This window comes from Gobio gobio, assembly GCF_949357685.1.
Source record: "Gobio gobio genome assembly, chromosome: 2".
NCBI lineage: Eukaryota > Metazoa > Chordata > Actinopteri > Cypriniformes > Gobionidae > Gobio > Gobio gobio.
The window spans coordinates 52,772,990-52,787,281 of NC_137098.1; the positions used below are offsets into that span (position 1 = coordinate 52,772,990).

The window sequence follows — 14,292 nt, forward strand, 5'->3', positions numbered from 1 at the left end:
AAAGCTCTTTCGATCATCTTATCCGGGTACTGGGAGAACAAATCGTTGAACCTGTTCAAGTGATTCATTCAAAGTAATCGACTCATTGGAATGATTTGTTCACAAATTACACATCGCTATACCGGAGTTTGATACAAACGATGACATATTATTCTTTCTCATGTTATGTTTTACTGACTAATACAAAATAATATGCATAAAGCATTTTTCTCAAGTCTATTTCCATGTTATGGCAACGTTTGATTTTCCATGTATAAATGTAGCTTGAAAGACGTTTGGAGAAACTCAGGGAAACCTCATAATGGCCCAGAGAAACCCGTCTCTTGTTTTGTTTTTAAGTTGCTGGAGCGTCGCCGGGAACCCTGTCTTTTAACTTTTGGGGTTTACGGATACGACGTAGAAAATATCGACGGGAAGATATAGTGGTCCTTTGTTTTAAGCAACTTCGAGGTATTGTAAAGGGAACTAAAAAAAAATATGTTAGGACTTCCTGCTAACATAATGGACATTCGTCGCTGCGCCAAGCTGCACGACTTTAGCTCTTTAAATATAGATAACGTTAGCTGCTCTGTATCTACAGTCTAGTTTTGCACATATGCTCCTGTCATTGTCAGATTAATTAGGATATTCCTGTTATTTTAATCCGTGCCACGGGTATTAAGCTAAAAAAAAAACATTTATTAAGTGCCTTGCATGTAACATTTCTCCCTCTCTGTTTTTCCTTAGATGATTGAGGTGGTGGCATCTATGGCCCGTGGGCCTGTGTTTTTGGCCGGGGAGGTTTTAGAGTGTTTAATAACCTTCACAAACCCCATGTCACATCTGTCTACATCTGCCAGCAGGTAAAGAAGACCGTAATCAGCATGAATGTAATGTGCAAGGTTGCTTTTTGGCCACTGTCTTATTAATAAGTTAAGCCACGCTGTGCTTTGGTGTATCTCCACATTACAGTCATTTTATGTGCTGTCAGTTCCAAAGTGAGTCTGTTAATCTTCCACAGTGAGATGTTGGCTTGGTCCAGTGCTCAGATTCACTGCCAGTTCCATGCCAGCGAGAGTCGCGTGGCTCTGCCCACTCAGGGCACCAAGCAGGACGTTCAAGCTGAGAGTGACACCGTGCTGATACCAAGCAGAGGTGAAAATAAGCAGCTGATCTCACACTTGTTTTAATAAATTTTTAATATTGAATCAAAGATAAAGCGACCAGAATCATGGTCAGTTTTTTATAACAGCCATATCTAAAGATTGTAGTTATTTAGACATAGGTTTGTAGCAATTGGTATTTTCAGAAGTAGAACAGAATAGTAAGTAAATTTGGAACAGAAAGTATTCAAAATTTTACTCTGACTTTGCCAGTTTGAGAAAATGCTGTACAAATGTTCAGGTTGCGGAAACTGCAAATAGTTATATTGAGTATATGGGTATGCTGTTCTTGCCATATGTAGAATACACAATTACAAATTACACGATAAATGTAAATATCTTAAAATGGATCAAAGGTTATCCAGCATGAATTGCATGAAAGAACAACAACATTTATTTATACAGCACATTTAAACACAATATAGATTGATCCAAAGTGCTGTAAAAAAAAGTGCAGGTCTACACAATAAATACAACAATTACAGGTTTTCAAAAGCTAAAGAATAAAAAATAGAAAAAATAGAAAGTCAGTAAAAACATGCTGGGCAGAATAATGACCAAAAACAATCTACCAAAGTCACAAAAGTAGTTAATTAGGGAAAATGCAAAGTTTGACAAGTACCAGTCTGCTGAAATCCACTTTGGAACAGAGTAAAAGTCTAAAGAGTAAAAAGTGACTTGAGTCAGAAAGCCTATACAAATTCAAGAAACTGCTGACGATGACTGACAAAGCATCTGAGGATCAATTAATGTTATGATTTCAACTGGTCACAGACTTCCTGTTAGCATTGCTGAGAATTTGTCAATTTTTATAATCTCTCTTTTTGTTTGGTCTTGTTGAATTGTGCCATATCACAGTACAAGCCAAATACAGTAAGTCTATCAGAAAATGTGCTTGTGATGCAGATTAGCCGACAGACATGGTTCGGTTTTAGCGTTGTTAATTTATCCAGGTTTCTTTAATCTCAGATTTATTCACTGGAAACCTCTTGATTTTGAAGCAGGGATTTAGATCATGATCATGAGGAGAGATTTCCCTGTTTCTTCATTGATCCAGGTGAACGAGGGCAGTGTGTGCTGGACACACCACCTAAGATCTTGTTCTGTGACCTTCGTTTGGACCCTGGAGAGAGCAAGACCTGTAAGAAACTGCATTTAAACCTGACATGTTTAGATTGCACATTACAATTTGTTTATACAGAGTTTGTGTTGTTTACACTGTTTGCACTTTCACAACTAATCATTTTAGAATGAAGCTAATTCCTTATGGCCCACATATTGTTGATATTCCACTAAAAACTGGCTCATGGCATAGGACCAACAGTCAGCCAGCCAAAGTTCACCTATGTGTAATTGCACATTATGCCTGACTACAGAGGGCAGCGCACATTTGCAGCAGAACTCTGACAAGTTTTTTCTCAGGCTCAGACTACCATTAAATAATGTTTTCCCCTCGTTCAGATACCTATAGTGAGGTCGTGCCCACTGACGGTCCACCCAGTTTCCGGGGTCAGGCAGTGAAATATGTGTACAAGCTCACGATTGGCTGCCAGCGAGTCAACTCGCCCATCAAGTTACTGCGAGTCCCTTTCAGAGTGCTAGTGCTGCATGGTAGGTTGGACACATGGTTTCTTTGCCCTCTTTGTATGTGGTTTCCCTTTCAGCCTTGACCATGCAAAGCAGAGATTCATTTTCACCAGGGTAAAGGCTAAATCTTTTTAGATTTAAAGGGATAGTTCACCCAAACATTTATTTTTCATCACTTACTCAACTTCAAGTTCTTCCAAACCTATATGAGGTTCTTTCTTCTGTAGAACACAAAAGAAAATATTTGAAAGAACGCATGTAATCAAACAGTTGACGACGGTAGCCATTCACTGAAAAAATATCATGGAAGTCAATGGCTACCGTCAACTGTCTGGTTACCAACATTCATCAAAATATCTTATTTTGTGTTCAACAGTAGAAAGAAACTCATATAGGTTTGGAACAACATGAGAGGGAGTAAATGATGACACATTTTTGGGTGAAGTATGCCTTTAAGTGTGAAATGATGTATATTCACATAAAATGAGGATTTGAGTTATATCAACTTAGAATTTTTTCCCCCACCATGTTGAGATCACATGATCAGACAAACTGGCTTTATCTTGGTAAACCACCTATTATCTGATACTTTGTGGTTTCGAATAAATTAACCATGAGTGACAAATATGCCTGTAAATGAGTGTCTCTACATCTGTAACCAAGAACTTTAGCTTGTTTTGGATGATGCTAATAGGAGTCCATAACGTCCCACAGCACAGTAAGATGATGTTCTTTTGCAGGTATGCCAGAGCCTCCGTTCCCTCAGGATGAGGAAGTGGCTCCCTCAAACCCTTTCCTGGAGGAGGAAGAAGGAAGCCGGAGAGATACAAGGCCGCTAGAAAGAGCTCTGGATATGCTAATGATCACCACCTCGCGTCGATGCCCATGTGCGTGAGTGAATGTGGGTGGTAGTGATTGTGGGAAGGCTTGTGTTTTTGAAAGAATGTGTGTTTGTCATTCATCTATCTATTATCATGTTTTAGTCCTCTGCTCAGTTTTGAATATGATAATGAGCACATATGTTTCTTTCACAGATATGTTCAACATCACAAATGTGCGGGGAAAGGTGGCTAAGTTCTGCATCTTTAAGACTGTGTACAGGCTCGGAGAAGATGTCATCGGCACCTTCACTTTCTCTGAAGGGGATATTCCATGTTTACAGGTATAGTATACACTACGGTTCTAAAGTTTGGGGTTAGTAAAACAATTTTTTTTTAAATGTTTATGTATGAAGTTTTTAAAGTCTCATTTATTTGATCAAATATACAGTAAAGAGTAATATTGTTAAATATTGTTGCAATTATTGTTATTGATTCCTGTGATGGGAAAGCTGACTTTTCAGCATCATTACTGCAGTCTTTAGTGTCACATGATCCTTCAGAAATCATTCAAATATGCTGATTTGGTCCTTAAAGGAACACTCCACTTTTTTTGAAAATAGGCCCATTTTACAAGTCCCCTAGAGTTAAATAGTTGAGTTTTACCGTTTTTGAATCCATTCAGCTGATCTTTGTATCTGGCGGTAGCACTTTTAGCATAGCTTAGCATACATCATTGATTCTAAACAGTCCATTAGCATCTCATTCAAAAAATTACCAAAGACACTTTCAATATTTTTCCTATTTAAAACTTGACTCTTCTACAGTTACATCGTGTGCTAAGACCAACTGAAAATGAAAAGTTGCGATTTTCTACACCTATTTGGCTAGGAACTACTTTCTCATTCCTGCGTAATAGTCGCGGATCTTCGCGGCCGTACCATGGCTGCAGCGGCGCAATGATTCGTTGGTATTCTGTGAAACATGGTGGTAACATCAACACCTTCAACTTACTATCACAGCCCTTTACAACACACAGAACCATGGCTAATCACACAGGTAAATCCACAACACAATTTGTCGGCTGCAAGCCTGAAACTTTCTCTGCAACTACACAAACTTAGTGCCGGTCACATTGAAAGTTACCTAGCTGGGGGCTACTTTCAGGCGCTGTAATATCATTGTGCTGCTGCAGCCATGGTACGGCCGCGAAGATCCGCGACTATTACGCAGGAATGAGAAAGTAGTTCCTAGCCATATAGGTGTAGAAAATCGCAACTTTTCATTTTCAGTTTGTCTTAGCACACGATGTAACTGTAGAAGAGTCAAGTTTTAAATAGGAAAAATATTGAAAGTGTCTTTAGTCATTTTTTGAATGAGATGCTAATGGACTGATCAGAATCAATGATGTATGCTAAGCTATGCTAAAAGTGCTACCGCCAGATACAAAGATCGGCTGAATGGATTCAAAAACGGTAAAACTCAACTATTTAACTCTAGGGCAGTCATTCCCAAACTGTGGTCCGCGGACCACTAGTGGTCCGTGAGGGTACTGCAGGTGGTCCGTGGAAAGGCAAAATAAAATAAAATAATATTTTTTTACCTTCATTTTGCCAGGAAATTCCCATAAAAAAATTAAAAAGTAAAAATATGTAGGCCTATATTGATATAACATTTGTATTAAATTGTCAAGTTATTGTGCGATTACTAAAATAGGCTAGTGGCGCTCGGCCGTGATGTTCAAGTTCAGTGCCGTTATGGATCGGTGGATAGCAACAGGTTCTCTGAAGAGAAAAGAGACAGAGGCAGAAGTTACAAAAAATTAAGAGATTGACAGTGAGTCGGATGCATCTATGAGCCAGAATAAATAAATTAAATATGTGGCAGCCGTTGTGTGCAGTAAACATTCTTTTAACAAGCCTGTTGTACTGATGTGATGACTAGTTTTAGTGCTAGTAAGCCTATTTAGAGGTGCGGATTAATTCAGGACTGTGTGTAGACATATTTTATTATGTGTGTTATGAGGTGGTCCGCAAAATTTTTTGATTACAAATAGTGGTCCACACACACAAAAAGTTTGAAAACCCCTGCTCTAGGGGACTTGTAAAATGAGCCTATTTTCAAAAAAGTGGAGTGTTCCTTTAAGAAACATTTCTTATTATTATCAAAGTTGAAAACAGTTATATTTTTGTGGAAACTGTGATGCATTTCTTGATACAAAAAAACAAAACAGCACAGTGTCTTATAATATAATTTTTTTATAACAATGTGAAAGTCCTTACAGTCACTTTTGATCAATTTAATACATTCTTGCTGAATAAAAGTAAATAATTTCTTTGAAAAAAAATCTTATTGACCTATAAACTTTTGAGAATGTAAATGCTTCATTATGTTCTCTTGTAATGTTCATGTGTATTTATGTCTGGTCTGCTCAGTATTCAGTAAGTCTGCAAAGTGAAGAGGAAGTCCAAGAGCATTACCAGAGACGACCCGGCCAGGCGGTCAGTGTCACTGGTCATGGCCGACATCTAGAGTCCTGCTTGCACACCGCCTCCAGCCATTTCTCTCTACCTGTACCCCTCAATGTCACACCAGGATTCACCACAGATATAGGTTAGAAAACCTTTGCTCATAAAAGAAGTTGTATAAAGATGCTCTGGTTGACTTATTGGTTTATTTGTAGTTTTGCTTAAACCTGGAGTTTTGAATCTGTTGTCAAAGATATGTATGTAAAGGAAATATCTGTTCAGGCCAAGCGCATTGAAAGTGTCCTCGTTTTTATGATTTCACTTAATTCATGATTTCACTCCGTTCATTTTCAATTTTAAATCAACAGTGATAAGGAAACATTCCCGTTCTCTGTTTTTTTTCTCTTCCCCAGTGACGTTAAGATGGCGACTGCATTTTGAGTTTGTCACAGCCCGGGAGCCAGTGGAGGCACCGGTGGTTCTGCAGAATCAGTCAGAAGTCACAATATGGACTGGGGCGGAGCATGTGGATGTGGACACCTTCAGTTGGGACCTGCCAATCAAAGTGCTTCCCACCAATCCCACGCTAGCTTCATATGTTTCACAGTTTACAGGGACAAACAGCATCAACATTTGAGTTGTGTTGGTATTTGTGCTGGGAGATCATAAAACTAACATGTTGTTGTGAGATGTGTTGCAGTCTATTCCTAATTCTAAGGTAGCTTATTTTTGGAGTTGTTTTATTGGTTCTTATCTTTTGCCGTGCAATGAGATGATAATACTTTATTTAAGCTACTTTAACATTTCAGCCTTGACCAACAGACTGCTTTACCTCTTGTAATGTTAAAATGTCTGTATTTATTGTCTATATTTCAGTGTATGCTCCAAATTATATTGACAAACGGTTTCGGTTGTATTTCAATTACAAGCTATTTTGTACATTTATCTATATGCAAATCATAACTGAATAAAATCTTTTAAGAGTTATTTGCAGCGGGTGATTTGTCGAAACTATTGTAATTTTTGGATGAAAGAGAAATTAGATGATTTTTATATACATATTCTTAGAGTAAACATTCTGGTAACACTTTACAATAAGTTTTCATTTGTTAACATTAGTTAATGTATTAACTAACATTAATTAATCATGAGCAATACATTTGTTACTGTATTTGTTAATCTTTATTAACGCTAGTTAATAAAAGTTAGTTAATGTTAGTTAATAAAAATACAGCTGTTCATTGTTTGTTTGTTATAGCTCACAGTGCATGTTGCCAAATACAACTGTTGATTTTAATAATGTATTAGTAAATGTTGAAATTAACATTAACAAAGATTAATAAACGCTGTAAAAGTTACCAACATTAAACATGCCAACATATGAGACAAAATGTTTTGGTTATGCAGCTTAAAATTAGCAACATGAACAAATTAGAGTATTGCTTGTGTCATGAAGAGTTTTATTGTAATGATTTAATCAGGAATACACTTAAATTTTGCTCTCAGAGCTTGAAACATCTTGGCTATTAAGAGAAGGAACTGTAAAAGAGACAATGACATGCCATTCAGTGCTAATATTTACTGTTATAGTGATGTGATGATAATAATAACATGGTAGAAAAGGCACATAATGCACTACATTTCATACAAATAAAAATAGCTTTTGATCTCTCACTCCAATACATCAAAAACAGGACTCAAAAAACATGCTTTCACTTTCCTCCCCTACCTGCTGTACATGTCAAACCACTTCCTTGCTTCCTTTAAATTGATAAGGCTTCCTTAAATGATAATTATGTTTTGAGAATACAGTTGCTATAGGAGTAATATCCCATCTCACATTACAGTGAGACAGATGTTAGCTGACAAGCAGATGATTTATGATTTGAAGGCTTCCTCCATGCTAACCTTCTAGTTTCATGTTGAGTGCTCCATGTCTTGGGTCAACATTGTTGTCTTCTCCAGGAATGCAAGGTAGACGAGGATCATAGGCCATCACCAGCATGACCTGGCAGGTCAGAGATTCAACTCGAACTTCACACCAGGGAGGAAAGTCCACTGGCCGATGCACACTGTAATTGAACAATTATGAAATACAAATACTACAATATTACATTGTACTCTCTTCAAATTAAAGCTCTCACAAGGGGGGTTTCACAGCAATGCCATAGAACAAGAGTTCGACTTTCCAGCAGAGTTTAGAGTTTAGTTCCAACCCTAACCAAACACACCTGAACAAGATAATAAAGGTCTTCAGGATTACTCGAAAGTTTAATGCAGGAGAGTTTGATCGAGGTTGCTAAACTCTGCAGGAAAGTGGATCTCGAGGGCCAGAGTTGAGAACCCCTGCCATAGAAGAACCATTTTGTGTTCTGTAAAACAACATTCAGTGAACAGTTCTTAACGGAACCGTATTTTTCGAAGTGTGAAAAAAACATTTTAATAATCTGAAGAACCTTTTTCCATTAAAGAAACATTTGTGCAGTGGAAAGGTTCCATGGATGCTCTTCACAGATCCATTGATGCCAATAAAAAAAACTTTATTTTCAAGAGTGTACTTTTGGTCTCAACACAGATACCAGATGTGTTACGGTTCTTACGTTTCGCAGCATCCCACTCCCACAGGGTGCAGGCAGGTGCACTGCACACAGCCCTGCTCCATCCAGCTTTCTCCCATAGAGTACTGCTTTCCATCATATTCACACAGAGCTGTGAAGAGAGACATCGAACACACTGAATATCAGTCTCCTCAAGAGTGCTTGATCCTCAATTGCACTCCAAATAAAACTGATTTAGAGGGAATATCAGGACATTTGCTCTCACCTTGAGAGTTGAAGTGACACTGCATTGGTGCTGCTGAACATGTTGTCCACACCAAACAGGCTATGAAGAACATCAATGTGCCATGTCTCGCCATGGGATCCATCTCGGTTGTTTGATCGCCCTCTGAATCGCTCTCTCCACTTTCGCACCTCCATTTATACCCCCTTGCGTTCATGGGGACGGGTGTGGGGAGTGGTTTACCCCCTACCTGAGGTGTGTCTCTGGGGTGGGGGCAGGTTAGTTGGGGCTGTTTGGGGTGTAAAGGAAAAAGCTGTGGTTTGGCACCACTTGCTCTTTCTCTCCGGTGATTGCCATTCTCCGCTCCACTGGGCATGACCTTGAAAAACTATAGAAATTCTGACACATCCTGGGATGACTAAGAGAGGTGGGGAAGTGAGTGAGAGAGAGCAAAACGTTGACATGAGACAGGACACAGAACAATTATGGATAACATGAATTGTCAGTTAAAGACAATCAGGTGTTCATCTGGGTTTTGGTGGATGCACACTAATAATAAAGATTTGTTTATGTTTCTTATGCTCAACAAGGCTGCATTTATTTGAAAAAATGCACTAAAAGCAAAAATATTGCAAAATATTATTATAGTCTAAAATAACTGTTCTCTTTTTTAATGTATTTCAAAATGTCATTTATTCCTGTGATGCAAAGGTGAATTTTCAGCAGCCATTACTCCAGTCTCCAGTGCCACATGATCTTTCAGAAATTTGGTGCTAAATTATTATTAGTTATTACTGGTGCTCAATTAATAATGTGTTTTATCATTATCAATGTTGGAAACGTTTTTACTCACTAATATTTTTCAGTGTTCTTTGATTAATACAAATTTCCAAAGAACCTTCATTTGAAATAGAAATCATTACTGTCACTTTTGATCAATTTATAACGTCTTTTCTGAATCAAAGTAAAAGAAAAAAAGGGGGAAAAAAGAATGGTAGTGTAATTGATTTGCAAGAAATTGATTAAGCAACAAAAACTTTTTCAACATTGATGATAATAAGAAACAAAATCTTATTATTACAAAATAAGCATATTATGATTTCCGAAAGGATCACGTGACACTGAATAATGGAGTAATGGTGCTGAAAATTCAGCTTTGCTGTCACAGGAATAAATGATCTTTTAAAATACATTAAAATAAAAAACACATATTTTTGGACATAAAAAATGCAGCCTTAGTGAACATGAGAGACTTTTTCAAAAACACAAAAAAATCTTAATTATAATTTTTTTTTAACTGGTAGAGTAAATTATAAGTTCATGTTTTGCCACACATCCATAAAACTGCGGATGGTCAACTGGAGGTTCTCAACCTCTCAACCAAGTGGTTACTAGGTGATCTTCAAACACACAAACACAGGCATCCATCACAACTGTGGTCCTCAGGTTGCCGTGACCCTCGTCTGCCTCTTTGGACCGAGCTCACGCTGATGATGTCATGGCTGTGATGACCTCACATGGGCCTGGTCCAGCTGAAGATGTTCATGAGCAGGAGGAAGCTCATAAAGGCAGAATTGGACTTTTATTGCGCAACTGCTGCAGGTGTGCGTGTTTATGACCAGAGAAGATGAAGATGTAATATTCCTGAAATGCTTTTTTTGTTGTTGAGGAAGGATTCTAGGTAGGTGTCGAGCGCGAGGGATTAGGCTTTGAGCGGATGCCGAGAAGGTAACGCTCTTTGAGCCAGAACCAAACATTACATACTAGTTCGCACATTAGCTCATCTCTCGTCATCTTTGCTATCAAGATGGAAAAACTTGCGATAGAAGAAACAGGCGTTTTCTAAGGAGACCCTAGGGTACCACAAAGTCTGTTTGTAGCATTCATGCCTGTGTCACCCCACAGTAGTCTGAAAGGTGTTGAAAACCCCTCCCTGTGTGCTGCATGTTGTCCTACTGCTCTATGGCTCTGACTTGCGCCTCAGTTTGGACAAAGTGACTCACAGTCTCTCCTCTGCTCTGGCCGGGCATTCTGACCTTGTTCTTACCTCTAGAACCGGTGTCATTTTTAAACATTTTCACCTCTTAGGAAATGATTTGTGTCAAAAAAGAGCTGAAAATTTGCCAGAATTGCCATTGGGCAGAAGTTCTTATTTTTGTGGTTGGTTATTGTTGTTAAATGGAAGAAATAAGTAAAAATGCTGGTATGAATTAGTCTATTCAACAGGTACACTTCAACAGGTTTGGTTTTTGGCAGCACATTTCCTGAAGTAAATGTTAAATCAGTTAAAACCTTAGGTAACCTATCTCACTGTTTCCCAACTTATCTCATATGTAGCCAGTAATGCAATTCTACGAAAATAGGATTATTTGCCCAGAACATAATTCTAGGAAATCGGTAAAATAGTGTATTGCTGTAAAAAAGAGACGTGAATAAGATAAGTTACATGTGTCATCCTCAGAACGAATTAAAAAGGAACTGAATGCATTAACGTGCTTGATCACAGTTAGCACATTTAAAAACAAAACCTGTTGTTGAAGTGCAATGCAATACAAAAAGTTACAACACATTTGTCATTACACATTTAAAATTACAATACAAACACATTTAAAACAAATTGGCCCGGTTTCACAGACAGGGCTTAGACTAAGCCAGGATTAGGCCTTAGATTTGATAAATGTGTCTTAGAAAAAAACACTACTGGTGTGCATCTTGAGACAAAACAATGGCATTGACATATTTTAAGATATGCCAGTGCAAATTGCTATTTGTTAAAACAGCTCAAACATAGCATTTTAGTCTGGGACTAAGCCTTGTCTATGAAACTGGGGAAAGAATATTATGCATAATCAACGGTTACAATGAGCTTAAGCTAAGGCCACAGAGCAGAGATAAACAGATAATTAAAATAATTGTCTGTGTATATAAACATAGATTTCAATGTTGTATTTCAATGACGCCCCTGATATATTTAATTCATAACGTCGTTGCTCAACAAAGCAACATTTTCTGAATACCCCTTGTTGCGAATCACTGCGTATACAATTTAAACCTAAATAATAAGCACTTGTTCAATTGAGCCTCACATAAAGCCAATTTTCAATCAGCCTTTCACAAGTTCACACCTACAAATAATCAGAATAAAATGTATGAGTATTTAGCGTGCTGTCTTAGGGGAGGGCTCAGAGCTCGGAATTTTGTCCCAAACCCAGAGTACTCCCCCATATCTCTGATTAGGATAGTGAACCAAGCATGTGTGAGGACACGGGGTGTAGGAAAGGGTTGAGGAGCATAGGTGAGTCGGCTATGTATATATACAGGCCTCATCTCATACTGATTGGATAGCCATTTTTAACGTGTTCCTCCTGAACTATGTTTATAAAACATAATTTAATATGAATCAATCTTCTGATTCCACAGAAGCATGAATACAATCTCCCCTATACTCTTGGAAAAAACAACAGTTGTCACTGGGACACTTTAAAAACTTAAAAGTTTAATCCAATCTAATTCTAACATTTAGGTACTAATATGTACATTTGGTACCAATATGTACCTTTGAGGTACTTACGAAAGGGTACCGCTCCAGTGGCTTTTATCTTGTTTTCTGACAGTGTACACATTTAGTTAAAAATAAAAATAAATGCAAAGATGCATTGCACAGAATTTAGATTGAGCAGATACACATTCTCAATCCATCATAGATGAACAATTATGGATTGGTCATAAGCAATTCCTGAATACAAAACTCCAGTGGAAACCTTCATCATCCCAAGAGTGCATCTGCCCTTTGGCTTCAGCTGAAAGGAATGTGGCCTTAAACTTGGGAGCAAGAAAGCAGAGCCCCCTCTGTGAGTGTTCGGAACACATGAGGGGTGGCAATGAGCCTTATCCTCTTTAACAGTTCTAGAGTCCCGAGCGGAGGATGTAATGGACTGCGGTCCTGTTCTGTTGTGCAGTCTGACTCATCACCATTTATTACATAACCACACACTAATGTGCAGGGGGGACCTAAGGTTGCACTAAGGTTTGGATGCAAGTAATCGGATGCCAAGCTGCCAACGAATGTAAATTAAAAGCAAGAACAGCTTGTTTTTTCAATCATTTTATTGGCGTGGTTCTTTTCAGCCCTCACAAATGATGGCAAGAAACACTTTATGTGATGAGAGATGAGGTTTTTAGGAAGTACAACCTATTTTGGTGCCTATATACACAAGCACACCAATAAAATGTTCATTGCATTGGAAAACATACTTGGAGAACATTATGTTCATGTACCCAAAAGACAGATAGCAATTGCAAATGACTTGTCCACCTGTTGTGCAGAATGGCTGATGAAGATAACCAACTGTTTCACAGCAGATCCGAACTTGTTAAAAAATCACACAATGAGTTGAGTGTTATTATATCAACAATTGTTATTAATTTCTTGAATTGGCAAATTCCTAATATACACCAATCAGGCATATCATTATGACAGGTGAAGTAAACTGCAGCTCTTGTGGGGTGTTCTCAGTCTCCAGTGGTCAGTATCTATCAAAAGTGGTCCAAGGAAGGAACAGTGGTGAACCGGCGACAGGGTCATGGGCAGCCAAGGCTCATTGATGCACGTGGGGAGTGAAGTCTGGCCCGTGTGGTTCAATCAAACAGACAAGCTACTGTAGCTCAAATTGCTCAAGAAGTTAATGCTGGTTCTGATAGAAAAGTGTCAGAATACACAGTGCATCGCAGCTTGTTGTGTATGGGGCTGCATAGCCGCAGACCAGTCAGGGTGCCCATGCTGACCCCCGTCCACCGCCGAAAGTGGCAACAGTGGGCATGTGAGCATCAGAACTGGGCCACAGAGCAATGGAAGAAGGTGGCCTGATGCATCACGTTTTCGTTTACATTACATGGATGGCCGGGTGCGTATTCGTTGCTTACCTGGGGAACACATGGCACCAGGATGCACTATGGGAAGAAGGCAAGCCGGCAGAGGCAGCGTGATGCTTTGGGCAATGTTCTGCTGGGGAACCTTGGGTCCTGCCATCCATGTGGATATTACTTTGACACCTACCACCTACCTACGCATTGTTGCAGACCATGTGCACCCTTTCATGGAAACGGTATTTCCTGGTGGCTGTGGCCTCTTTCAGCAGGATAATGTGCCCTGCCACAAAGCAAAAATGGTTCAGGAATGGTTTGAGGAGCACAACAATGAGTTTGAGGTGTTGACTTGGCCTCCAAATTTCCCAGATCTCAATCCAATTGAGCATCTGTGGGATGTGCTGAACAAACAAGTCCGATCCATGGAGGCCCCACCTCGAAACTTACATGACTTAAAGGATCTGCTGCTAACATCTTGGTGTCAGATACCACAGCACACCTTCAGGGTTCTTGTGGAATCCATGCCCCGATGGGTCAGGCCTGTTTTGGCATCAAAAGGGGGACCAACACAATATTAGGAAGGTCGTCATAATGCTATGCCTGATAGCCTACTGTAAGAAAAATGTATTC

General features: G+C 38.8%; 2 protein-coding genes across 2 annotated transcripts; one reads left to right on the top strand and one right to left on the bottom strand.

Annotated features, from left to right (window-relative positions):
• The first annotated feature begins 79 nt into the window (after positions 1-79).
• Positions 80-7,002, top strand: rgp1 (GP1 homolog, RAB6A GEF complex partner 1). Its single transcript, XM_079809704.1, has 9 exons — positions 80-450; positions 727-842; positions 1,001-1,134; positions 2,200-2,283; positions 2,604-2,753; positions 3,470-3,616; positions 3,764-3,891; positions 5,983-6,160; positions 6,429-7,002. Exons 2-9 carry the CDS (start codon positions 727-729, stop codon positions 6,650-6,652), a joined length of 1,161 nt encoding a protein of 386 aa, XP_079665830.1. The 5' UTR covers positions 80-450; the 3' UTR covers positions 6,653-7,002.
• A 916-nt stretch (positions 7,003-7,918) lies between these two features.
• msmp1 (microseminoprotein, prostate associated 1) lies at positions 7,919-8,941 on the bottom strand (the record flags this gene model as incomplete). Its single annotated transcript, XM_079803850.1, has 3 exons — positions 7,919-8,087; positions 8,616-8,724; positions 8,839-8,941. 3 exons carry the CDS (start codon positions 8,939-8,941, stop codon positions 7,919-7,921), a joined length of 381 nt encoding a protein of 126 aa, XP_079659976.1.
• Positions 8,942-14,292: the final 5,351 nt, after the last annotated feature.

Bases quoted from the DNA above. Each gene is read 5' to 3' on its own strand.
- rgp1 (XM_079809704.1), top strand. From the start codon at position 727: ATGATTGAGGTGGTGGCATCTATGGCCCGTGGGCCTGTGTTTTTGGCC. The intron at 2,754-3,469 runs GTAGGTTGGACA...GTTCTTTTGCAG, and splicing joins CAGAGTGCTAGTGCTGCATG to GTATGCCAGAGCCTCCGTTC. The intron at 3,892-5,982 runs GTATAGTATACA...TGGTCTGCTCAG, and splicing joins GGGATATTCCATGTTTACAG to TATTCAGTAAGTCTGCAAAG.